Source organism: Passer montanus, unplaced genomic scaffold (assembly GCF_014805655.1).
Source record: "Passer montanus isolate IOZ18808 unplaced genomic scaffold, ASM1480565v1 scaffold2, whole genome shotgun sequence".
In the NCBI taxonomy this organism is placed as follows: domain Eukaryota; kingdom Metazoa; phylum Chordata; class Aves; order Passeriformes; family Passeridae; genus Passer; species Passer montanus.
The window spans coordinates 25,968,890-25,996,127 of NW_024366591.1; the positions used below are offsets into that span (position 1 = coordinate 25,968,890).

The following is a 27,238-nucleotide window of genomic DNA, read 5'->3' on the forward strand; positions in this document are numbered from 1 at the left end:
AAACTGATCGCTCAGTAGCAAAGGCACTGAAAACTGCACAGCACTCAGAAGTAAGGAGCTGACTGACTAATGTGAGCTGTGGAGAGGGTGCTGCACAGTATTCAGCACTACTGCCCAAGTTTTGAGGATGGACAGGCTCTTCTCTGGTGTGTTTTTGTTTTCCCAAGTTCTTCCTTTATCATGTACCAATTAAATTTCTAAATTTCCCTTCTTCACTCCCAAACTGTTTGTTCCAATCCCCTTAGGCTTGCTATTTGCAAGTGTGTACAGAAGTTTAACCCACTATCTTTCTGAAGCCAGCTGTGGCTTTGCTTTTTTTAAATACCACCTCTATCAAATAAGAAGTTGCCCTACTTAATGCCAGCCATTCCTCAGTAGAGAGACCACAGGTGTAAAAGGCATGAGAAGAGAGCAGCAAACCCCAGACTAATGGGGAGCAACAAAAACCTTTTTGCTTTGGGAACCCTTCTTGTTGGGCAAACCCCAGCTTAGGGTGTCATCACCTTTTGTTGGCTCTTATTAGCAAGCAGGCTCTTTCAGTGCTCTCCTATTCCTCTCCAAAGCCATCCTACCACACCTCTACAGCTTTCTCTTGACGCTTTTTTCTCTGTTTAGTTTCTGATACTCTGAAGTTTTCCTGTGAGCACGCATCTATTCTATTTCAAGATATCTGTCTCTACTCTGCTTGTAAGGATCCCCCATCTCATATTTTGTCTAAACTTATTGCTGGCCAATTTCTAAAGTCTTTGCCTGACTGGTCTTGTTGGATTAGGACAAAGTGTATGAAATACATAAATGCTTGATGCTGTTTCAAGAAAGAAGACTTTTTCAAAATTCAGAAATATTTCCTAATGTTTCATAAATTCAGGTAAGGAGTAATTTGCTTTTTAAAAATGTGTTTTATAAATACTCCCTCAAGTGCAGCAGTTTGCAGTTTAAAAGTTTGTATTAATGACTCCTTTTGTTTTCTCAAAGCGTACCTTAAGTTCAATCTAAATTAACCACAGAAAAGGTCAAAAAAATTTTTCCAACTTTTCTGGAGCACAACTAACCTAATATTTAGCAGCTGGCAGCTGTGGTGATTACTTTTGGATTATATCTAAATTCTGCTGGAATCTAATTACTGTGATCTATGAACCAGGTAATTAAGGTAAAAACTCCCACATTTTCTTACACCTCATTAATGTATTTCCTTTGAAAATTGTTAGCTAATGATGGTACATTAAGAGTTTATCCATTACATGACAATGAATAATTAACACCTTTGTCCTGGGACATTAAAGGACAGAATGGTGTTTAACTGCTCAATGTGATGACAATTATTTCTTAATTTACAGTGCAAATATCATGCAAGTTTGTGGAGAAAGGACGAATCAAACAGGGAAAATGGAATGGAAAAAAATTTTTTCTTTTCGTAGAATTGCAGGAGGATTTGGATTGGAAGGGATCTGAAAGGTCATCTGGTTCCAAGCCCACTGCTGTGGGCAAAGACATCTTTCATTCATTTCTTTCTTTCTCAAGAAACCTCAAGTCCTGTCTGTATGCAGGACCCCTGACTCACCTCCCCACAACCTCTGTTTTCAAGTTATAACGGATTCCAAATGTGTATTATCACCCTGAAGACTGGGACCAACACTTGGGTTTGAGTGTTCCAGCTACTGGGAGTGCAAACATTGCAAATACAGCTTTTCCTCAGTAACCAAATCCAATATATGACATACTACAACAAGTGGATTAGACACGGGGCAATGGAAAAGCAACCTGTGGTTATGCAGGGCACATTATCACATAAATTCATATACAGATCAAAGTTTTCTTGAAGAAAGTGGAATGAATGAAGTACAAGAAATCTCTGTTGTCATGTAAAAGCTGGTGCGGAATAAATTAATTTGCGTCAGGACTGCTCGGGACTGGCTCTGTTTTACCACGTGAGGCATGTACTTGTTGCAAAACAGCAGAGCAAGGGAGTCTATCTGTACTCAGGTATCTAATCTGAAAAGCCTGAAAGCTTCCAGTTTGATTGCAGCTGCTCTGCGAAATAACAGTTTTGGTGGGAAACAGTCAAGGCATTGCTTTTAGACCAGAACTTCAAAAAAAAAAAGGTTTCTCATGATCATCATCAAGTAATTAAATATCTGGTGGAATCCCTGCCTGGAGGGGAAAAAAAACCAAACCAAACCAAAACAAAACAAACCAAACAAAAAAAAATTAAATAAATAAATAAATAAGCCCACAGTCTGAAACAGAATATATTTTGCTTTTAATTTTATCTCCAATTAGGATACATTATTTCTAAAGCCACAAAAAGTAGTAAAGTAAGATTTTTCTGTGAGGTTTTTTATTTATAAGGAATTGAGTTAAACAAATGAGATAACTAGGAAAATTAAGGTTAAAAATATTGATTCCATATGAGGGAGAGAAACGCATGGCTGCTCAGGAAATCCTGCTGTAAGAAATTACCAAAGCCAGATTACCAGACACGTCTGCTAAAAGATTCAATCAATCCACCTTGGAACCGCTCTTTCTCGAGGAACTGGAAACTTTCAAATCATCCCCTTCCAAACAATCCTAAAACCCTATTAGGTCAAGGAGTTCGAACTTCTGGCTCCCAGACAAGCTTTCAATCAGCTCTCGGCCCTTTTGTCTTCCTGCTTCGGTGGACATAGCCTTTTGCCAGAGCTTCAGCAGCACTCCTCCTTGGAAAGAAACACAACACGACATATCAATTTAGCATGGAGCGCATGCAGCTCGCGGCGTACCCGGGACCAAGTGCGCATCTGGCAACAAGCGCTCAACACTCTCACGGGGACACAGAAATGTGGACAAAGCTGCAGCTTGCCGTTGGGGTGATAATTGTCTACAAGTGTGCAGAGAGACGCCGATCATTCATTCAGCTCAGGGTCCTTTGTACTGACAGACAACGGGGCCTGTTCCCTTGTCACCAGGGTTGCAGGTCGAAATGATTGAAGACTTATGGGAAGGTCTCTGTCTGCTCTGGCACGTAGCTCCATGGTTTATGGAGCAGTAGCCTGGGAGTTATAGTCAGGTCTGCCTTCTTTTTCACTCTAAAACAAAGAGTGTTCACTTTCTGCCGGCTAAGACCTCAAGCTAAGGAAGTAAATGATCTTAATACTTTTGTCCAGGTAATAAACAGTGGCTCTCTAGGACATGTGGCTTGGCCAACCCAGCCTAGCATTAGCACGGGTTTGCAGGATAGTCACTGTTTACTCCTCATCCACTCAGTGCCCATCTTTAGAGTGGATAGAGGGGAAATCTGAGGGTAAAAATGTCTAGTGTAAGAAGAATTTATTCTCCTCCTGTTCTGCCTTTGGGTAAAAAGTTGATTCAACAGTCCATGAATAGAAAAGCTTTAGAAGCAGCACAACACTCTCAATACACTTCCTGCTGGACTAGCAGGGGCAAGTGAACAAAAATAAAGAGTAATCAAACTCTGAATCAAGAAATCCAGTCTCACTCTGGGTTGGACAGGGTCCTGTCCTAGGAGGTAATAAGACCCTCTATCTGCTGTTGGAGTTTGCAGTACCAGTAGAGAACCCTGTCTCTCACAGTACGTATTTAAAAACCAGTATATTTTGTCACCTGTGTTTTGGAGCACTAAGGTAGGTTATTTCAGGTCCCTGCTGAGGCTGTGAATTTAGATGCAGTCAAATTTATTTTAAAGTTCATTTTTCTGATCTGCAAATTAGTTACCAGGCTGAATTAGCTGGCATTTAATTCTCAGCTGAATTCAAAGCTCGTCCCTTAGAGCAAAGGCAGGGAAATCTCTACCTGCAAAGCAAGGGATTTCAGCTATAGGATTCGTTATGGCTGCACCTGCATGAAACTTCTCTCTCCTTCCATTTATGATGTTCAACATCCGTACATCCTTCCCTCTCACCCTGCAGTGCTGTCCGCACCTGATGTGTTACCCTGGTGCTCTCATCCCTCCTTCCTGTCCTTTTGGTCATGCTTTTCTTTGCTCTGCCCCTCTCCCTTCCTAGAGGTATGTTAAGAAACCCTGAACTGTGTCATAGGCTGCCAAGCAGGCAATAGATCTGTTCAGACCCTTATTCAGATTCCAACAAATAATGCTATGTGAAAAATGTGATGGGAAAATGTTCTTTCATAGCACTGCATAGCTTTATTTCACATCTTTTTTAGCTTTAAATCCAACTGGTGAGAGACTTTTTGGGGAAATGTACAGATAGAAAAGGATCACAAGTGTCATAGCTATGCATGCCAATTTTTCAGTGTATTTTTACATCCTATTTTAATTTAAAGATTCAAAATAACTTTGCTTCATAAAGGTCAAACAAAAATAGCCAACCCAAAAGAATCTATGAAAGAACTGAATCTTCAGGAGAGTGTAATTCTGTGTTGCACCACTGGATGGTGATGTACGATTTGTTTTGGTGAATACAATGAAGACAGCATTGACTAAGGATACAGTTCTGCTGGGACAGATCTCTGTTAAATCAAACACTGAGAGAAAACCAAAAACTGAAACCAGAACACTTGTGGGCACAAAAACTGTTGCTCATGATAATTTACTTTTTGTTTGTTTGTTTTTGTTCAACTGGTCTAATAATTCAATTTACAGTCTTAATAGTTTCAGATGCAACTGACAAAAAAAGTTTCTGTTTTTAAAGTTCCTGTGAAAACTGGGAAAAGAAAGAGTAAGATCATCTGCTCCCAATATATTTTTTTTCTCACTGAAATCCCTCATATTGTCAGTGTTATCCCACCAGCATTTGCTGTCTGGTGTGTTGTTTGCTTATGGTTGTATTTTTGATGTGTTATAATACTTTATATCAAACACCCACTGTATTCGTATGGAGAAAGGTATGTAGAGAGAACAAGATATTAAATACCTATGGACAACAGACATCTGTATGTCAGGCTCATACCTGTCATTTTATTTACTTTGTGAAGAGCTCTCAGTGATACCAGGACCTTATTTTGCTCTGGACTGAAGTCACTAATGGATGGGAGAACATCCCCTTTAACAAGCATCCTCTGGGGCAGGAAAGCCTGGAACTCGTTTGTGGTCACTAAGTCTGTACTGAAGTGTGTGGCGGCAATGAAATCTACAGCATTAGCCCAGTCTTCACCAAAATTTGCTTCTGGATCAGAGAGATATTTTAAGCTGAAAGAGAAGAAAATAAAAAATGGCAGATAACTGAACTCTCCTGTAGAATACACTAGTTCATAATTTATCCCAAATGTTTTTGCTCAGTATAAAATCCTGAGCAGCCTCAGCACCACAGTCACTTGAAGCCTCCTTAGGTACTTTGTACCCAATTTCCCCTGGCAACCCTGCCTCTTTCCAGATTAGACACAGCTCCTGAATCAGGCCCTGGCTCCCAGAGGGGAACCAGCATCTCATTTTAAGCCCAGAGCCTGAGTGGTCATTGCAGTTTGGGCAGCCATCTCTCACTGGTCATTCCACACTCTGAGAGGGAGGAAGGAAGAGCAGAGCCTAAAGAGCAGGTGCCTAAGGTATGGGGGGTCATGCAGACTTTGTTAGGATACCATCCTTCCAAAGAGGCCTGGAGGTGGAAAGATGCTGCATGGACACTGCTATATTCCCCTTACCTGTCCTGGAATTTGGGGAGTGCATAAGCAATGGAGGAGGTGTGAGCCTTCCACATGAGGCCAAGGGCATCGTCCAGTTTGAAGGAGGAGAGGCTGGCAGACCTCAGAACCTTGTGTTCTGTAGATAACAGATACTGCAGCAACAGGGAGCAAAAAGGGCAGAGAATGTGAGAGGAGGTTTAAACCAAATTCTTATTTTTTTATATAAGAACATACCTCACAAAATAATAAGCTAAAGGAAATTGCGTTTGAATAGTTAATGATAGTTGCTGTTCTTCAACTTCAACATTGCAAAGGCTTTATTCACATAATTTCAGTATTTGGTTACAAAAATTCAGTGGACTTTTGCATCTGTCTGCCAGTACTGAAATAGGGGACTCCTTATTATCTTAAAAATCTTATCTATGTTTTTTTGACCACAACTTCTGAACGTAAGAAAATTATCCTTGTCATTATGGTTGTTTGTAGTAGATATTTTACAATAACTTCTAAAACATGATGCTGGGAAAAATGATCTTATGAAGACAAATCCAGTCTTATTCTTAAGAATAAGACTTACTTTCACACACTTACAGTTTAAGGGGAACTTACAGTTTAACATTCCTGCTCATTATCAATTATTTGACTACCAATAAAAAATATTGACTGCAGTAGTCTAGCTATAAAAATAGCTATTAAATCTATGAAGTAAGAAATATTGTTATTTTTGGGATTAGAGAACAGCTGAGTGAGCAGGAAAGATAATATCTACTTGCATAAATAGGTGTCCTTCTGAAAGATGTTTCAGCATTTTCAAGTTTTTAGATGTTGAAAGAAATAAACAAACCTTATAAAACCAACCAAAGGCCACTTTTTAAGGGCAGTGTTCCACCTCACAGGCTTATTTTGCATTGTTAATATAAGCAGTATTGGAAGAATACAAATATAATTGAATACAAAACAGTGTCTTGGAACAGATACCAAAATACAGAACTGTCTTAAAGGAAAAACTCCATAACTTTTAAAAATCCTATCCTACTTCTCTTTGACTCACTGTATGTTATGCTTTCCATTTTTCCTGCTTGTTGTTTTTATATGACGCTGCTATTGAAAACAAACTAAGCTCTCTAAATCTTAAAAAATGACAGTAATAATAGTTTTTAAAGCTAATATATTGGTATAATTTATGAACATATTTTTAAAAAATTATTTACTTCAAAAAAGGCCTTCCAGTCATCCATGAGCTTGGGCATGCGAGACCAGCAGTCCTTAACACTGTAACAGAAATCATCTTTTTGCTCCTCTGGTGGCAATATTTCTATCTCATATGGCAGCTGCCCAAAGAGACCAGCCTCCACTGCCCCCAGAAAGGGTATAATGGACAGATAGTAATTCATACCTGTAACAACAATTAAAAAGCAGCAGGTGTTAATCACAAGCAAATTAAAAATTCCCACATAAGAAAATGAACTCTCTCCCACACCAAACACAACTGTTTCAAATTGCCACAAATACAACTGTGTTCAGAAGTGGAATAGATGTACTGAAATGTAATAAAGATGACACTTGTATTGATTTAGATATGATTTGTAGTGTTCATTTATGCATCATCATTTAAGAACCTTGTATGAGCTTCCACTGTGCTTTACTTTGCAGGAAAGGAAAAAAAACTAATGGAAAAAAGTTAAACCTTTGGAGGCTGTCACAGACATGACAAGAAAAGTCTCTCAAATATTAATTGCAAACTAAGTATAAAAAGACTAAGGGGTATTCCATAAGCATTGTTGCTATTAAAAATCCCTCTTCTATGTACCCATGACCTATGAGAAAGGAAAATGTGATATTTTACTGGAAAATAATAATTTTGCTGCTAAAAAATATTTTACTCACTGAAAATTGCTTGGATGATGCCTCAGTTTATCTGTTTAGATTTATTTTATGATGATGGCTTTCTTTGGTCTCATCCGTAAGTTGGATGAGTCAACAGGCTGAACTTGTCTTCTTCCCCCAAAGGGATGCCTATTGGGCAAGAACCTCATTCTGTGCAAGCTAAATTATTATTTCTACCTAGCTTTAATTGGGGATTAGAATTGGTCAATATATTGCTTCAAAGTAATTTTTGCAATCAGTTACTATCAACAGCAATCTCTGAACCTTAACCTGTCACAGCGTTCATCGGTGTCTTTGTTAATAAAGTGTGTTATTCAGTACAGTATTTGGTGTGAGTCCTTCAAGGGCATTAAGGGAGGAGTGGCCAGAAGCAGATAACATACTTGACAAAACTGGAAATATCTTCCAATTCCAAGTGGGAACATTGCTGGTGTGTGACCCTAAACAGGTTGGTCAAATCATGCTCCAATAGAGTGGACTACCCCATAATGGGGCACTGACAGGCTGGTCAGGCACAAGGGTTTCAGCTTCTCTGGGGGTGCTGACTGAACAAATATAAAGGGTTGTATATAAAAAGAAACCCCTTGTCTCATGTGACACAGCTCCTAAATGTGGACCTGGTTGAAAATTCAGGAGAAAATGTAAGGCCAGTCAGAAGTGAAAAGGAAAATTCTCAAGTGATGAGAAGATAGTGTTTCACTGGCACTCATTGCTGAACTGGCTCGTGTTTCTTGTTCACTGTTTTAATGAAAAGTATTGAAACCTTGAACTCACATCACAAAGTGATTATATTATTTTAAGTGTTCTTGCCTATATTATATATTTGCACCTGCTTGGGTGACTTAGAGGGCATAAAACAATGCATGACACAAGTATACTAAATATTATTCTAGGGAAAGAGACTGATGTTCTTAAGCAGGTAGTATCCCATACACCTGAGGTATATTAGATGTGAGTTTCTGGTTTAAACTTATTCCTGGTTTCATGTGACTACTTGTGCCAGAGAGGGCTGCTCTGAAAGCCAGATGAAAGTTTTCATATCCTCAGAACACTGAGACGTGAAGTTTCCATGAAGTCTCAAGGACTCTTTACATATTCTTGCTTCAATAGGGTAAATCAAAGCTGAGTTTGTATTTTCTGAAGGCAACTAAATGTATATCAAGCAAACATGCAATATTTAGAAGTAAATGAACAGCAGGAATTCAAGCACTGAGAAAGTAAAAGTGGAAGATTCTATTCCAGGAAGGTCCCCTGCTTGCAAAGGGCTGTGCAGTCCCACAGAGCACTAGTGTTATCCAAACACAGAGAGGGAAAACCAAAGCTCAAGTGAGCACCACAGTCAGTTTTGCCCTAGATTTACATTTTTAATTTTATCTATGCTTATGTCTTTGTTCACTTGAAGATACATTTAACTGTTGATTCACAGCCAAAAGCTTAATCCAAAGGCCACTGAAGGAAAAACATTCATGTGGCAGGGAAGGGACAGAGCTGCTTGCTCACACCTACTGACAGGTCTGGGGAAAAGGGGAACATACAACAGGACATCAAGGAAGCTCAGGGAGCAAGGGACAAGAGTGATGGAGGGAAAATATGCTAAGGGAAGAAGAACCAAGGATGATATAAGAATCATAAAGATTCCTGCTTTTCTCACAAAGTTTTAATTTTAAGTACAAGCATCTAAACTGAAGAAATCTGCTCTGGACTAATTGTAAACTGCAAATATCTACAAATATATATACCTGTCATAGTGTTTCCCACACATTTTCACATTAATATTTGCAGTATAAATATTTTTAAGGCTGCAGACTGGTTGGGTTTTTTTCTCCTTCCTTAAATAAGTAGTCAAAATCAATTAACTATCATTTACCCAATCACACTTAGGTGTCTTGTTGAAAGATTGTGATGGAGAATTACTGGAGAATTACATAGTACTGAAATTATAATGTAATAGAGAAGTTTAAGGGGAAGAAATATTTTTCAGCTGGTTTTCTAGGACATTAATTTATTTTGTAGAAGAACAGTGTGACAGCATATACTTACAGGACCACCAGCTTCTTACAGATTGGCACAGGATCTCTCCATTTTCATAGCCACAGGAAGTCACACCAGAAGGGTCTGCTAACCTACCTGAATGAATTAAATGAAATAACACAACAAATACTTCTCAAACTTTTCACACAAGAAATCCCACTGAGATGGAAGAGACATAAAGGAATAAAGCAGGCAGACTTTTGGTTAGAGGAGCAAAACAATTACTATTGCTTTGCTTCATAAACTAAAGTCCTAAAGTAGTTGTGTTTCTCATTGCATAGTAATTTGATAATGTTTAAATTTTGAGCTATCCCTCACTGTAAATGTATTCTGGGAATTTATTGAACTGTTTGAAATCAGGACATCACAGTATTTTTAGTGACATATAAATATACATTCTCATACAGACATGAACATGCATAGCTGAAGCACCATTTCTAGTAGAAGTAGGGCTGCTAGTTCAGGAGAGCTGCTAAACAAGCAAAATAGCACAAACTAAATGTACTAGTAATTGCCTCACCTAATTAGGTTGTGTGATACAGAATCACTTCCAGCTTAATCACACAGACAAACGTGGCCTTACTGTGAAGCTAAGCACGCAAACATTGTTGTAACTAATTAGCAAAGTTTGCAAGCATCTCTGCTGTAGAAAACGTGCAAGACATTTCACAATTACTCATGACAGAATATTTTACTTTAAGCACACGGCATGAAGAAATAGCCTAAGTCCTAAAAGAATGCCATACGTGTACATTAAGTGTTGTCATGCAGAGTGTCGGGAAGTCTGCATTAAGTGCATGACATGCAACTACTATGGCCTTGTGCAACGACTTGAGCTATTCCAGAAGCTCCCAAACTGCCCTGCAAAGCACTTGCCCTCCAATGAATCAGCTGAATAATGGCAGTGTCATTTCTGTCAGATTAGAACTAAACCTCATTACCAAACCAAATTTTCTGATACTTACACTCAAGATTGTGCATACAAATTATCCTAATTATTCTCCTCAGCTGACTGGGCAGAGCTAGTGCTTTGGGGCGTGCGAGCTACTCAAACCTGTATCATTCAGTAGCCAAGCACTGAGGATATGAACTCGCAACACTGAGGGTTGCAAGTCAACCCATTTTTTAAATGAAGATTATATTTTTTAATATTTACAGAAAGATTAAATTTTTCAAAATTTTACTTCAAAGACTGTCAAAAAATAGGCAGCAATAGATCACTGGTGTGCAAAGGGGATGAATGGGAAGGATAAAGGATAAGAAGAAAAAGACAACATGTTGCAAAGAATTGTACATGAGGTTTACCAAATATTGTTAGCTTTGGTGTTTCAGGAAAATTAAGGTTTCTCAGGCAGTATCACTGATAATTATAAGATATGTAGAAATTGGAGCTGGAAGCATTAACTGAACTTACAGATCTCTACATCATTTTTCTTGTCTCTGCTTCCTCCTATTCCCTGTGCTTAACACCATTGTTTTTTCAGTCTTCAGGTCTACCCAAGCTAATCGGTATTGATAGTTCCTTCCAGCTGTGTTATTGACAACTATGTGAAACCTCATCAACAAGATTTCTCCACTTTTATTTGTGGAAATGTTGTTACTGAAAGTGCTAAATGTAGTTATTCTCATCTTGCTGATGAAGAGCTCCTAACACATCCTCCACTTAGCTGCAGATTTCTTTTAGCAACAGTTATCACTAAATTCTCCTTCAGGTGTTCTTTTACCAGATTTGCAGTTCCTCTGTCTTGTAGCATTTAAAAATTTCATTCTAAGCTTTCCTTTTACAAAGGGAGTAAATGCAGTTCTGAACTTTGAAAAAACCCCAACATTTGTATCATGAAAGGAGATATCAAATTAGCTTGACACAATCTACTTTCAATTCACATAACCTATGCTTTATCCCTTTTTCTATCTGGTTCCATGTCCTTAAATATTTTTTCCTCCATACTTATTCTAATATCTTGTTTACTGCTGATATAAGACAAATAAATATATGTGCTCTTATCTCCTTTTTTCTTCTTAAGTACAAGCACAATGTTTCCTGCTTTGCAGATATACAATACCATGTGAATCTTAAAGTTCCTGATCCTGGATTTGCACTTCTGTATGTGAAGTGGGGATAGAGTCTAGCCAGTTTCCTCAGTTTCTGTAGGTAGGATTCTCAGTTTAGCTTTATCTCAAGTGACAATTTCTGCCTCCACAATCTCATTCCTAATAGCTATGCTGTCTCAAGATCATTGTCTCTACTGTAAATGTAGGCAAAATACTGATTTCCTTTTATGTCCCTGAGTGGATTATCACAAATCTTCGTACCACACTTATTAAGTAACAGCTTCACTTGTTCTTCATGGTTTATACAGAGCCATCTCCATAAAAATATTCTCTCAGTAACATAACTTTCATGACAAGACAGAACTGTTAATTCAACAAATTTTGTAATATTTTCAAATTCTGTTGTCTTGCATAATGAACTCAAGTCCTGCTTTTGTTTGCCCAAGCTTATTATGCTCATATACAAATGCTTCAGCCATTCATCACTAATCTATCCCACCGCCTACCTGGATTAGGTTTAGCCCTTGCTAACCTCACTACTATATGCACCAGACTTATGTTATTATTTGTCCCTTATCCATTTATCCTTAAAATGCTCACTTTTTTTTTTTTTTAACTGCAAAACTACTTCCAGCTAAGCGATATTTCTCCTTTTAGTATTTTTTTAACCTTCTGGTCATGTAAATTAAAAAAATTTGTCTAAGTGTCAGTCCTATGACTCTTTGGCACGTGACAGTACATCTTTACCTGTCTATGCAACCAGGGGCAAATCTTCCCCTCACAAACTATGTCCCTTGTCTCTACTTGTCACTGCAACAAGGCACATCCTCACTTTGTGGATGAGGCCATACTCTACAACTCCTCCTTTCCAGCAGGTCACCACTCAGCTGCTGCATCCAGTCATCATTGCCTCTGCCACAGATTGGGTCAATTCTTGCACTGTACCAGCCACACATTTCATCTGGTCTTTTTTTGTATAAATAAAGAAGGGAAAGAGGAAAAAGCTTGCCTAAACGCCAACCAAATTCTTTTTGTTGCTGTTTGCCAGCTAGTTTCCTGCCTGGATTTTTCTTACTGTTGTTTTCCTCATTTTGACTTAGAGTAAATTTTCCATTAGGTGTGACTAAATGCTGGCAGCGCTTCCTTCACCACCAGGTGCAGGACCTCCGTCTTCTCTCAAACCTACAGTGTCACCCAAACCACCACCACATGTAACTACAGGTTGCATCCAATAAAGAAAACAACAGGCAGTCAGATGTGTTTGTTTACCCCTGATAAGATATTGCAGCCTTAGCCTTAAGGAACCTTTCACATGTGTTTCTGTGTCTGCTCCCCTGGCAGGGACAACAAGAAAACCAGAATGACTGCCCTAGACAACAACCAGCTATTAGGGGATAAACCCTTAGAATCTGGACATAATTTAAAACAAAACAAAACAAAATAACCAAACAAACTCCACAAACAAGCAATCAAAAACCAACCAACCAACCAACAACAACAAAAAACCAAACCAAACCAACAAACAGAAAAAACAGTCAATTTTTGTAAAAAACATATTTAGAAAATAAGGAGGCTACTTCTAAACTGATCATGAAGAATAAATGTAAATAGGTTCTCAGAGGGAGATGTGGACTTTCAAATATGTCTTAGAAATAAAACTCAAACCACCTCTAGAAGCTTGTAGCATTAACAGAAATAAAAGCCTATTAGTTAACAATTTAAGAACATCATTGTAGAATGCATGCCCTGAAATCTGTCTACATGAACTTAAGCAACTGGGAATGCCTTTCCAAAGATTTTTAGTTAGCTGAAATATTGCCCATCTATACCATAAATCTGGGTTCTGACCTCTTCCTATAAGGAATTTTAATAGTTATTTCTCAGCAAGGTAAGGGTGTTCACTCAGCTTTTCTTTTTCAAATTGGCAGTTCTGTCAAAGTTTACACTGTCTGAGGCCGTATTGGGCTTGTGAGGCAGAAACCTTGGTAAGGAAGCCTCTAAGCAGGTCTAGTAAACATTTTGCTGAGTCAGCATCTTAAGAAAATAATTCATACCTGTACGAAATTGCCACCCATGCTGCAGTGGTAATCCCCAGAGAATATTGCCACTGTTTTTGGGTCCAAATGCATCAAAATATTTGGCTGAAGCATTCAGCAAGCTCTTATACACTCCCAGTCGATCTTGATAGTTCCAAGCGCTGATGACAATTTTGTTGTCCTTTACTGGGAAATCCAGCAGGTTTTCAGGGGCCAGGTCCCACAGAGGGGGATAGACATCTCCAGTGACATCGTTTTCACTCTGTGCCACAACAGTCACAGGACTCAGGGCAACAGTCACTACAAGAAGAGTGTGTAAGCCAAAGCAGGGCCACATTGTGGAGGCTTGTGACCCAGGTGATTGTGGCTGCAGGGCTTTTATCAGTAAAGGAGAGGGCTGGACAAAAGGCTGACTCAGACACACAAGCCTTTGTCTCCCTTCCCTTTCCCAGCCATGACCCTGATGTGGAGTTGCCAGATTAGCAACTGTGAGCAGTGCTCTCTCCTCTCTGTGGGATCTAGGGAGCACCAGCAGGTGTTTGAGAGGAATCAATCTAATCAGAAAATGTCCAAATCCATGCTGTCTATATGACACATGTACACATTTGCAAAAGGTTGAGGTGCTACAACACTGATAGGACAGTTGCACTACAAAACTTTCTGTGTCCGTGTTTCTTACGAGCTGTCAGCTTCCCTTTCCCAGCCCAATTCCTTTGGGTAGAGAAGGGACAGCAGTGGCAGAGATCTCACCTCAACACACGCACAGGCTATGGGTGAGGCATACTGAGGAGGACTCCAGGCACTGACAAAAGAGCAGCAGTGACATGCTGCTGGTGCTGCCATTGTCAGCTTTGTCTTTTGGCCTTGGGACAACTCCCTGCAGCCTTGAGGTCATAAGAGTGTTGGAAGTAGCCAGACCAGCCTTCAGGCCACGTAGCACCTGGTGAGCTGTACTTTTAGTACTGGTTTGTCTTGTGTAGAAATGGTAATCATTATAGAGTTCTAAGGTATTAATACCCCATGATCCAGAAGACTCTAAAGGGAACACAAAGGCCATGCCTCCAGTGATAAAATTGGTGTCTAAGTTATACTTCAACAAAAGTGAAACTGCCCAGCTGCCTTCATCTCACCTACTGCCAGGAACTCTAGGACTTTATAATCTTCAGCTGCTTTTTCTCAGATAAGCAATGTTGCAAAAGAACACTCAGCAAACAAACATGTGGTTTGTTATCTCTCTATTCTTTTATTTGAATGAGAAAAATTGCAAATGCTGCTTTTCTTTGAAGTAATTCTGTGAGTTTCAGTTGGGCTTTGTGTGCCTAAAGTACCTTTAACCATGGGTGGGAGCAAGTCAAAACTGGCTGCAAACTTCTGACAGTAAATTCAAAAGAAATGTATCACTTTCAAAATTCAAAATTTTTCCATTTACTCTATTTATTAAGACTTTCTATTAAATAGCAGAATTTTTCAATGATCACGTATTTTTTTGTCTCCTTGTCCCTGGGTGACTGAGAGAGAAACCCAAATGATTTTGAAATTCAGAAATTAGCACAGATCTGATCATGCTGCCTTGAAGAAGTTCTGAAAAATCAAGTTGTTCTTTCATTAACTTCTATGGATGGCATTTATCTAACCGAAATGTGGGCATTTTAACATTAACCTAGCTATGTAGATCCCCTTGATAACCAAATCAGAGAACCAGGCATATCCAGAACGTAACTCATTTAAAGCACACCACTGAGACATGTATTGTTCCTGACAGATTGTAAAGGGAGTAGAAATTACAAGTTTATCTTTAGACATAGAAAAAAGTATTTTTAGGTTAAACAAAATCTATATTCTTTCTACTACTTTTCTAAAATAATTTCTGATCTATATTCTGAAATAATAATTTCAGATATGTTTTGAAAGGTACTTTTCTTTTCTTGAAATAAGGCATTCTTTAAATAATCCTGAGGACAAATGCCAAGAACTGTGTTGATTTCATATATACATACACACACACACACACACACACACACACACTAGACTCTAACTGAGGCAATGGGCAGTCAGGCTCACCTGAAAAAGAAATATGATAAAAGGCATCAACTAAGGCATAAGATACATGGAGGCAATCTATGAAATAAAAGGCACAAAGCTCATAATTGTACTATGGCAGAAATTTTATTTAGGAACATGAAGGAGTAAGTAAGAGTGGTTGACTTTTTTTTTTTTTACCATCACTGAAAAAAAGTGTCCAAATTGGGAAGCTAAACTCCTTCTGTTTTTCTTTAGTCAAAGGGGAGAGTTTGAATTTTTCTAATGAAAGATACCAGACATTTGTATTACATACGTGATTTTGCTTAAGGTAAGTAAGATAAAGAGAGGTGAATAAACACCTTCACTTTTTTTTTGTAGAGATACCATATACATACGTCCTCATGGCAGATCACCTGGGAGTGAACTACTGGTTCCATGTTTGTGTGGAACTTTACTGTGCATGAAAAACTGTTCTCCTGTTCTGCCATTTAGAAAGGAAAAATCTACTAATACTAACCTGGGCAGGCATGAAAATATTAATCACTAGTGTAAATGCAAAACCACACTTTCTCAAAAGACTTATAGTATAGAATTGAGATAAATTAATGGCATAATGCTTGCCTTATATAAGTTTTTGAGCTATTTGGTAGATAAAATATTGTGTTATATACTAAATGGGAAATAATGAACAAGAACACATCTATTTAGACAGACTGTTGAGTCCCTTCACTTTTAGAAGTTTCAGCCTCTCACCTTATTATGGTAATAGAAGGACTTCAATAACCCAGTTAATCTTTAAAGAGTCAACAATAATTTTTATTAATATAACAAAAAATTCTTCCTGAAATATATTATAATTCAGTTTATAGACCTTACTTCACCTTTGCACTTATCTGTGTGTGCAAACAAGTTTCTGTAAGACTTTAAGGACAACAGTTTTCCTTTGAGAAATATCTGAGTTGGTGTTTTCAGTTTGGAATCCAGTCCAGTTGGTTTGGCTGACCTGAGGGGGGAGAGGGGAGGGTGCATGTGATCGCCATTGGACTTGAGTAGTGTTGGGTGTTGAGCCATAGCACCCCTCCAGGAATGCCAGCATTTTAAGCAAGGGGGAGATTAAGGAAGACTATTAGAAATGCCAACACCATTATTCACCACTAGTACCCTAGTTAGCAAGTACCCTACCAGTTACTAAGTAAGGATGTGTTCCCGGAGACATTGCAGCAGAATCACATGCTGGAAAAAACTGTAGGATATGATTGGTGGTAATTTCAGGTCTGATACGTAATTATCAAGTTTCAAGTGAGTTACAGGTTTTGCATCAAGATAACTGCAGAAAAGCTAATAAGCATCAATTAGATTAGTTGAGGTGACCATAAGAAGAAATGGCAGCCCTAAGCCCCCAAACTCTCAAAACATAAGGTTCCTTAGTTGGATAAACTGAGGAAGGAGCTGGAAAGCCAGTAAGGAAGGGACGTCAGTACTCCCGGTGGAATTAATTCAGAACTGACACAGAGTTTTGCAGGTGAGAAACCTTTAGGCAAACTGGGTATAACATTACCCTTCAGCCACATAAAATAGCACTGAAAGGAGGGGTTCATCCACTTCACTTTAAGGTAACAGTCCTAAGAGGAAGCATAATGAGTTTTCATTTGTATGGGATATTGCTATGAGCCTCCCTATCACACAGCACCTTGTTTCATGCCCTGACTCTTGCACCAGAAATTGTGGGTGCCCCTTGTCTGTGATCTGTTTCAGGGAAAAATGACTACACTGTAGCTAAAAGTATTCTTCATGTAATTCACTGAATAAGCTAAAAGCAGTGGATATATTTAGGTTTTTTATTAATCTCCGTTGTTATTGTCCACAGCTATTGTCTTGAATAGGCTTTCTATTTTTTTTGTCACAGGCCTTTCGTATTTGGTAGGGAGGATCTCTCTGGCTGCAGTATCCTCCAGCAAACAGGGCTATAAAAGGGTTTATAAATTGCTACTGGTGTTTCTGTGAGTAAAGGTCACCAGCCAAACCCTGTGGTCACATGACAGGACCCAACCACTAATGCAGTAAGACATGCTGTGGTAGGAGCATCTGAGGGGAAATTATACTGTGTGTGTTGTGGATCTAGCAGGAGGTGCTGCATCATCATAACCTGGCTCTTTCCTACATCCTTGAAGCTAACATTTCTCCTTCTTAGGAAAACGTCATTCCCATGTTGTCTATTAATCCCATTCTCCCCTCTGCAAAAGCCTTCCTGCGTTCCCAGCTGATCTTGCCTCACCAAAAAGAGTAACCTACACTGAAGATCCTGACAATTCAGACTATAAATTGTAATTAATCAGCACATAGAGAAATGCCGGATTCATATCTGTGGTGGGATCTTACCAAATGCAGTTTTTCTTCCCCAGACAAAGCAGTATTCTTTCCATGAGGCTGGCTGGCTGGGAGTCTGGCTGGACAAATGGCTACAAAGGCAAGTGTAAATCCAACATTTCCAGAACTCCAGTTCATAATAGTAAAAGAAGATTAATTACCACCAAGGTAAAAATATGGATTGAGGAGCAAGCTATACACAAGATGTGTAATGAGTACCTGGTGGTGTCCTAGGTGTACTTCCCAGATCACAGTGCTCCAGAGGAGTCAAGACCATGCTCAGATTTCCTGAATAGACTTGCTTGCAGGACCAATGTTAAGATGCGCAATTATGTATTTTATATATATATATACATATGAAAGAAATCAGCCAATAAAAAATATTTATCAGACCCAAACCATGAAAAGTGTAATTAACCTATAATTTTCATTTTTATAATGGTATTATGGAGGTGTATTTAGCTTAGAGGTCAGATTGCTTAGAGGTCAGATTGTACCATAATCTTCACTGCTTTTTTTTATCCTTAGCTTGAAGGTGAAGCTGATCATAGAGTCAGCTATCTGTAGAATTTAGCACCTACAGCGTGGTCTTCAGCATCACCTTTTCAACACCTACTATAAAATACTTCAGCCTTATTTTCACTGTGTGATGGAATTCATTCCATTAAGTCAGACTACACCAAAGATCCACTCACTGAAACATGTACTTAAAAGTTGATATAACCAAAATAGATACATTCCTGACAGCATCTGAGTGGTAAACACCTGTGTAATGGAGGAAGATGATAGTAAATTTTTAATATAATATGTCTATTTTTTCTTAGAAATTGTTGTGAAATACAGCCCTAAGATTGCTTATGAAGCCAAGAAAATCTTTTGGCTGTTTATTTGTATATCACCAGGGAAAGAAAAAACGGCAGCAAAAATTACTAGAATCACATTGTGAGTGGGGTTTATTTTTCAATCTGTCATTAATTATGCATTAATTTATACGATAAATAAACTGAATCTTCACTTATAATTTTAGTATAACATTTTAGTTAGGTGAAAATGAGAATAACTAATCAGAAAAAATCAACATAATGGAAAAGATTCATTAAAAGAAAGACACAAGTATCCAAAGCAGTAAATCTGTGGCTAGATGCTAGTGCCCAGATTTATTGATGTGAAATATGCAAAATGACTGCATCAATTAGAAACTTGGACCAAAACAGCTTTTTTTTTTTTGCCATTTGGAAGGAGTAAACAATTATTTCAAGAATTAAAATCAACTCTCAGAACTCAAAGACTGCAGAGAAAATTTTAAGGAGACTGTCAACCAGCTTTTTCCAGCTGCAGCCATTTTCCTTAGACTGAAAAATAAAAGGCAGGGGGGAGGAGGGGAGAAGCTTTCTTGCAAGAAAGGAAAGGACAGCTAACATAAAAATTTCTCAAATAAATAGATTAATCTTCACTGTGTAAGCAGGAAAAATAAATTTTCGTACAAGACAACTGGAAAGAAATGTTGTAAAATAAAACATGAGGTATAAATTAGTCCCACATTTATTGTCTAATTTTGCTTCTGACATGGGAAAGAATAACACTCTTGTTGTTTCTAATTGGTATTCTGTGTTGGTATATAACACATTATTTTGGTTCTGTTGTTCATTTGCAATGAGAGAGGAAATAAGGGTGATTTTCAAGAAAAACAGATTTCAGTCTCATTTAGAGAAGTCTGAATAACTCACGAAAAACAAATTCCAAAACTGTTTGCTTAAACTAAAATGTATATTCAACATATTATTCCTAAACCAAATCAGTCATTTTTGAAGCATAATTAAGGTACTATAAACCAAAAAAAGGTGTGTAAGGAGCAAACGTGTGCATGGATAAGTGTTAAAAGACAGAAATGACTGGGTTTTCACAGATGCTTGCACAAAAAAGTGAACATTGAAATGAGACCTAATGATAATATATGGAGAGATGTCATGTCACCAAGTTGAGAGATGTCAGAAAACAAACATTTTTTCAAACAGAATACTTTTTTCTGGAAAACCTGATAAATATTTCCACTGCCCAGTTTTTCATGCTTTTCTTTCCCTTAACTTCTATTTCTTTTTAGAGCACAACCCAAACTCCCAGTGTTTGGGTGCCCATGAGAACTCTGCTTCTGAGATGTCTCACATGGCATGATTTCATACATATCAATACCTATTCCATAATGCAAGTAGTCAATGCATAAAGACTCATGTGAAATTCATTTCCTGTATCTAACAGCCACTTGCTGATATACAGCAAACATAAATATGACTAAGATCCACAAAGGCCACTGAATTTGGGACCATAAAAAAAAATCCCAAGGCACACATCTGGGCAGCTATTGCGGGACAGGAATTTCTAGTCACTTGTCTCAAGTCATCAAAATATTAGGCCTTGGATTTTCAAAAGGCTGCAAGTGAAACACATGTTTAGTTTTAAATATGTTCGAAAGAAATTAATTTAAACCCCAGGTGTTCCTATCAAACAAGAACCTCTGAGAACTCCCTGATTTCACTAGAAAATTGTCCAGCTTCCCAAACATTCCTGGCCTGTTCTGAAGTGCCATTTCCTCAAATGAGTGTGTCACATGACCTTACTCATATTGAGTCATACTTAATTGTCCCATTTAATTCTCATCAAGAAGAAAATTATAGGTTTTTTGGTGGTAAGGATTGTCTCCGTCAGCCTCAGCTGGCTGTCCTGCTTCTACGCTATTTTCCAGTATAACCTGTCTCTGCCTCCTCCCTGCCTGCAGCAGCACTTGGCCATGCTCTGTGGTCTTTGCAGGGAGCCACAATATGATGCTTACTTACAGGGGATGGCAGACCATGGGAAACCATCCTGCAGAAGAGCCTGGGGAGATGTGACCTGCATATTTTCTGCTGTTTGGGTGGTGAAGGGAGCTGCTGTGCTCCCTAGAAACAGAGGTTGCCTTTTCCAGAGTGATGAGACCTATTGGAGATGCTTAGGAGTGTCATTGACACATATACAAGAAAGTCTTACACTGTAGCCTAGATTTAAATGAAAGGCCGGGGTAATTGTGCCTTGTGAAGACTGACCTAGAACAGAGGCTAGATAGAGCTAAAGAATTAAGTAGATATTTATTAAAAGGCCTCGATGGATACACGTTGGGCAGCACAAGAGTCCAGCCAGAGCTACACCCAAGATGAACCCAAAATGGTCACAAAATGGACAACCGGTCATGGGGGGTTCTCATACTTTTATAAGTTCTGGTCCATTAGCGTATTGGAGCTAATTGTCCAGTTATAGCTTTAGCCCATGAAGTCCCATCCTTCTTGTTTTTCTCTCTTCATTCTGCTGTTGTTTATGCTCTATCTTTATGGATAATTTGTCCCATACCCCAGCTAGAGAAGGAATTGTTGTCTACCAACTCTGTGAAGAGAGCCTACTATACCCTAATATGAAGCTCAGAACTACACAATAAAGCAGCACATAATCTGAAAAATATAAAAGCTAAAACCTGAGGCATCAGTACTTTTTTTCCTTTTCTTTTTTTTTTTTTGCATTAGCACAGACCTCTCTGCTAGCTATTCTACACATAAAACAGCAGTACACAGTTAAGAAAAAATAATCTTAAAATTTTGAAATCTTAAACTTTTAAGAAGGAGAAGACAACCCCCCTCCAGAAAAGTGAACATAAGCAAACATGCTTTATAGAAGGCAGCTTTCTATACTCTGTGATGTCCTCCTCGATTTCTATTGCTTTTCCTTCAAAGTAATTTCATTTAAAATGCTTAGCCTTGGAGACAGAATATTTGGATTCCTGTTCTGATTTTTTTTTGAACAAGTGTTTAAAAAATAAAGCATTCTAATTTATTTTGTCAAGTCAGAGTGGGTACAGCAGGATCTGCTCCTGGGTTTCTACCATCCTTATATTAAAATCACACGCCAAAATTCTTTGGCTTAGCCTTATCTGTTAAAAACCCTTGCAAGAAATTATACTTTATATTCTTGTCCCACTGCTGTGAATGCTAACAGTATGGGTATAGCACAGCTCTTTTTATTTTTCTTTTTTTTTTTTTCCTGCCTTAGAGTCCACAGGCCAATAGCTGGAAGTAAGGAATTTATCTCACATTTTCATTTGGAGTCAACACTGGTGCCAGTTAATCTGAATAATTGAGGGTGATGAAACTGCAGGCTCCTGTAAATTTGTATATGAACACTAGATGATGCTATATAACTTTTCAATCTCCCATCACTTTCACATGTAACTGAAATAAAAATTATATAGAATCAGAAGACTGGACTAGAACATGTTTTTTGTATGCTGGCAAGTATGCGCATACACCAAATCATACCACTGAAGTAAAAAACCTATATTTCTCTCCCAGTCAGCTGTCTCCATCTCAAAGGACTGATGCAAAGAGAGGGTACATCTACTTTTAGGGCTACTTGTGCCAGACATTGTGGCAATGTGCTACAGAAGGATTTTAAACAAATGCTTAATAGCAATAATGCTTTCCAAATGCTTTGGCAAAAAAACCTCTTTGCCCAGCAGTTTTTATACAGAACCAGGTATCAACTCTTTGCTGCAGTCAGGATAATTCCTTAAACTGGCATAAACATCACATGCTGTACTTGGACAAAGTTAGTTTGGTTTTGGCCCAGATGAAACTTGTGCTACCAGGTAACGTGGTAGTGTACAAAAAAGGGCTTTGGCTCAGAGGAAAGGCTTTGAAGCCATTGTGGCTTCTGTCTTTCCTGTAAGAAACAGTTCCTCTGATCCCTATGACCCTCGTGTGTATAATGTCCTTATGACACAGTTCAAACACTAACCAAGTGACGAATCCATGTCTCAGGGTGGATGTAGTTACAGACACAAACAGGTCCCTGTCCAGACATGGTGAGCCTTGCATAATTTGCAGAAATATTGAATGTGAGAATCTCAAATGTTACTGTCTGGAAAGTGGATTAGCAGCTGCTCTTGCCCCGGAGAGGTTTTGATCTATGCTGTTTCCAGAACTCCTTGGTCGGGGCAGTGCCCATGCACTAATGTGCTCACCAGGCAGCCAGGGAAATAACTCTCTGTCGTGCTCATTCCACGCCAGTGGTGCAGGGCACCATTACCTCGAGGGCTTGAATCAGGCCATTTGAAAGGGTAGTTGATGACAGCACATGGGCTTGAGTTACACTTTAAATGTAATTGAAGAAATAGTTCGACCCTTTGTCAAAGCTTTGATAGTAATTACAAGATGCACACAGACTCCCAATGGCTCACAGAACATCCTGCAATGAGAGAGTGTCACCACAACAGTCACTGAAGAAGACATTTATTCTTTAAATAATACTCAGTAAGAGTTTCTGCTCACCAGGCAGCCAGGGAAATAACTCTGTGTCGTGCTCATTGCACACCAGTGGTGGAGGGCACCATTACCTCGAGGGCTTGAATCAGGCCATTTGAAAGGGTAGTTGATGACAACACATGGGCTTGAGTCACACTTTAAAAGTAATTGAAGAAATAGTTCAACCCTTTGCCCAGGCTCTGATAGTAATTACAAGAGGCACATAGACTCCCAATGGCTCACAGAACATCCTGCAATGAGAGAGTGTCACCACAACAGTCACTGAAGAAAACATTTATTCTTTAAAGAATGCACAGTGAGAGTTTTCTCATGTGTCTTTTTGTGGGCTTTAATGGCAGTGAAACCTACAGAACTAGAGTTTCTGGTATTCAAGCTATTAAAAGTATGGTAAACAAAGTGAAAGCTGAGTTTTTGCTTCAACTCAGTTAAGCATCTTTAAAATTAGGATGTATTAATGGAAAGTGCATGCAAATGAAAAGTGGGTAAAAACATTTTAGGATTTTTTTTCCTTAAAAGAAATTAAACCAGTCATATTTGAGAAAAAGGACTTAACTTCTCTGAGTTAGTCTGTTACTCATGTCTCATTCCAGAACTAGATCTGAAGGGTAGGTGAGGAAGACATGGCAGAAAATATTATCATGACTTTGGAGGACTGTAACTGGAAGTCATAAGGCATGTGGCCAGCATCAAGCAGGAGATGGGATGCACTGCCTGGCTCTGTGCCTGAGCATCAGCAGCTCCAGCTCAGAAGAGAGAGCCTTCCTTTCCAGTAACTACATATTTCCTTTTGAAGGAAAAGCTTCATTATAAAACTAGGAACATTTACTTTGCTGCATTAAATTATTTTTATTTTTCTTATATTTTTAAGTAATACAAAAATTTTGTAAATGCAAAGACAATTGATGTTTTAATAAAATCCATTACTACAATTCATTATTATTATTCACAGAAGTTCTCAGGTTATAGGAAGTATTTCAAGTGAAGAGAACATTGTTTTTCTCTAGTCATGGCAGAAACAATCAGTGATTTGAGAATATATGTTTACTTTATAGCAGTTGGCTTAGTAAAGCTTCTACATTAAATCTGTCAGTACTCAAATCAGAATGAAGAATCCTGTGCCAGCTTAGAGGAGACAATGACCAAAATGTCCAAGAAATCCTAATGTTAGGGATGGTCATTTTGACAAGAGTGTGATGTTAGCTATTAACCTTGATGGAGCCAAGATTTAGACCCAGAAGATTTAAATTAATATCTCTGTATAACAAAGAATTTTTGCTTTCTACACATGCTTCTTCTACAATTACAAGACAATTTGGATTGTGGGAAAAGCAGGTGGGTTTGAAAAGAGTGGATCAGAGCTCTTTTGAGCAACTATGACTACATGGCAAGATGAGTTTATGTGCCTTCTTTGGACTTCCTTCCTCAATAATGAATGAAACCTGGAGGGCATCCTCTCCTGTATATAGATCTCATTAATAACTTATTAACTTGGCCAAACAGAAACACTTGGATTTATTGCTGACTTTGTTGGGACAGATACCAAGTTAGCTTCACATTCACACTCAGAACAGGGGGAGCAGAAAGACTCATTTTGCAGCACTTTTTCAACACAAAGGCATTACCTTAAGCTTAAGGATCAATTATGCTTCAGTTATGGTCTTGTGCACCTCAGATCAATAAAGGATTATCTCAGATCTGTCCTGCAACATCCTGATTCTCTGTGGGCAGCAGCACCAGCTCTCTGGGGTTTACATATTGCTATGGCAATGTGACCCAGAGCCTTTTTGCAGGACTGCAGTGTCAGGACTGGGATTGTCCTTACTCCACAAAGCTTGATTGCTGTTTTGGGCGTAATGGAATTACACCAGGGTAGATGTGTTGCGCCAAAAAACATTTCTCTACAGGGACTCTAAACAAGGTCAGGCCATCACCGTCATGTCTCTGCCGTGCTTTCTGTGAGATGCAAGGAGTGCAGGAGAGGGTCAGGGTGGAGGAGCCCAGCATGCCCCTGGAACTTGCCCTGCAGGAATTGCCTCTGTCCATTCCGTGACGCTCTGACACTACAACACACCAATACTGATTTCTCAGGCTCCTCCTTGGAAATACTCCATCCTTGCCTCCCGCTCCTCTCCCTCCCCTGCACCATTCCCCGGAATGGAAGAGGGGCTGCTCGCTGGGGTGACGGCAGGTGAGGTCGCCATGGAAACGGGGCCTGCGGCCTCACTCGCGCAGCGAGCGGCTCCCCCGCCGCCCGCAGGGAGCACGGGAGCTCTTCTAGGTACAGCCAACCCAGCCACCGTCTGCCATTTAAAACCATCTAAAGCAACATCAGCGGACACCCGGCAGCAGATTTGGAGAAGATAATTTCCTCGCTTGCTCTTTAAATCAGAATCAAAATTCCGTCCCTGAGTCAAAAGCCTTGCAACAGAACTGCCATGTGTACTTCTCAATACACCTACAGAGCTTTTTCTGTGCACATGCACCAGCTGGAAAGCCTGATATCCTGATTTTGTTGTTTTGATGTGTGCCAGAGTCCTCTAATTTCTCTAAAAGTACTAGGGCATTATCTAAGAAGCTTGGATATGATCCAGGATGTAGATTACAGCATAACAGGCCTGATAAAAAGCCCAGCAAATTGTTGAACAAAGGATCTCATTCACTGTTGATTTATTAATAAGCATTTGCCTAAATACAGTGATTTTTTATGGATTTGCAAGTGTGAATTAGCAACTAAAATGTCCAGTCATCATACACAAAATCCAGTAAAACATAGAACACCCCCCCCCCCCCTTTTTTTTTTCAGGATTACTTATGTTGAGGTCTCACAGGTGTTTAGGACAAAAAAGGAACAGAGATAAATTTGACAGCATTTTCAAATGTTTCTAGTCCAAAAGTTACCTCTGAAAACTGCATTAAGCTTAGAAAGGGTATGTACAAAATCCACTGATCCTAAAATGCAGGTTATAGTGAAAAAATAGCAGAAAAACCAAAGACAAAGTAAAGAGAAATTATCCATAGGAAGAGGACAAAAAGGCAGAGAATAATTCAGGAGGTATCACAGGTGGAAAAGAAACTAATTACCCAACATCAGGTCTTGGAAAATCTAGGTGGAATTTTCATCTGGAAGCTTATGTATATGGTAATGTGATGCCGCCTGGAAGTCAGAGTAGGAAGATATAGTCCCAGCCTAAACAATTACACACATCCATAAGTTGTCAAAACAAGCATAACAAATTAACAGGGAGGAAATAAAAATTTAATTAACATTAAATGAGGAATAAATAAAAACAAAACACTCTCAAGCCTCTTAGTTAACAAAATGCAGACTGTTTGTTCACCTGTTTCCTCACATCTTCCTTGCCTTTCCAAGCTAAGGACCTAAGTCCCCTAGGATTCAAAGGGAATTGGGCATTCTAGTTCCTACAAATAAATGAAGAAAAATCAGCTACTGTGGAGACCCCTGAAAAGTACTGTGTTCTGTTGGTCACCAGATGTGTGAGACTAGGATGGCCCTGCTTCTCCCAAACTCTCTTTAGTCACAGAGGCAGGAGTCTGCAACCCCCCTGGGATGCTAGAACCACTGTTTTCACTTGCTTTAAGCTGGGGTGGAACACCATAGGGTAAGAAGCTCTGCAGTCTGCTCAGAAAAGTCACAATGAGGACCTTAAAGATTAAGATAGACAGTAAGACCTTCATACTGGTTGTGGGACACCTCTCAGTGTGATGCACAGGTTGTGGCACAGCCTCCCTTTGAGAAGGAAGCAGGCAGACCCCAGAGCACAGCCTGCTCATGATTAATTTCTTTCAAGACCAGTCTGAGATCTCTTATGTCTGTGACCACCTGCAATTGATTACCTGCAACAAAAATACTTTATATTTGAAATCTCTTCCTGGAAAAGCTGTTTGAACATACTGGTACTGTGT

At 38.9% G+C, this 27,238-nt stretch overlaps 2 protein-coding genes across 2 annotated transcripts in view; one reads left to right on the forward strand and one right to left on the reverse strand.

Moving 5' to 3' along the window:
* Nucleotides 1-2,568: 2,568 nt before the first annotated feature.
* CUNH6orf58 (chromosome unknown C6orf58 homolog) lies at nucleotides 2,569-13,920 on the reverse strand. Its single transcript, XM_039707744.1, has 6 exons — nucleotides 13,602-13,920; nucleotides 9,505-9,591; nucleotides 6,789-6,973; nucleotides 5,596-5,729; nucleotides 4,908-5,146; nucleotides 2,569-2,696 (listed from the first exon to the last, which is right to left on the reverse strand). The coding sequence occupies exons 1-6, from the start codon at nucleotides 13,918-13,920 to the stop codon at nucleotides 2,569-2,571; spliced, it is 1,092 nt and encodes a 363-aa protein (XP_039563678.1).
* An 11,548-nt stretch (nucleotides 13,921-25,468) lies between these two features.
* Nucleotides 25,469-27,238, forward strand: part of SOGA3 (SOGA family member 3) — a 49,491-nt gene continuing 47,721 nt past the window's right edge. The window contains exon 1 of the mRNA XM_039707126.1: nucleotides 25,469-25,592. Within this exon, the coding sequence (XP_039563060.1) occupies nucleotides 25,469-25,592 (124 nt within the window). The remainder of the gene's footprint in view (nucleotides 25,593-27,238) is intronic.

What these genes read in the sequence shown, in the direction of transcription:
- CUNH6orf58 (XM_039707744.1), bottom strand. Translation starts at nt 13,920, where the DNA reads ATGTGGCCCTGCTTTGGCTTACACACTCTTCTTGTAGTGACTGTTGCC. An exon ending in CTCCCCAAATTCCAGGACAG is followed by an intron (nt 5,147 to 5,595) that starts GTAAGGGGAATA and finishes CTTCTCTTTCAG; the next exon opens with CTTAAAATATCTCTCTGATC. An exon ending in CAAAGTAAATAAAATGACAG is followed by an intron (nt 2,697 to 4,907) that starts GTATGAGCCTGA and finishes TTTCTTTCCAAG; the next exon opens with GAGGAGTGCTGCTGAAGCTC.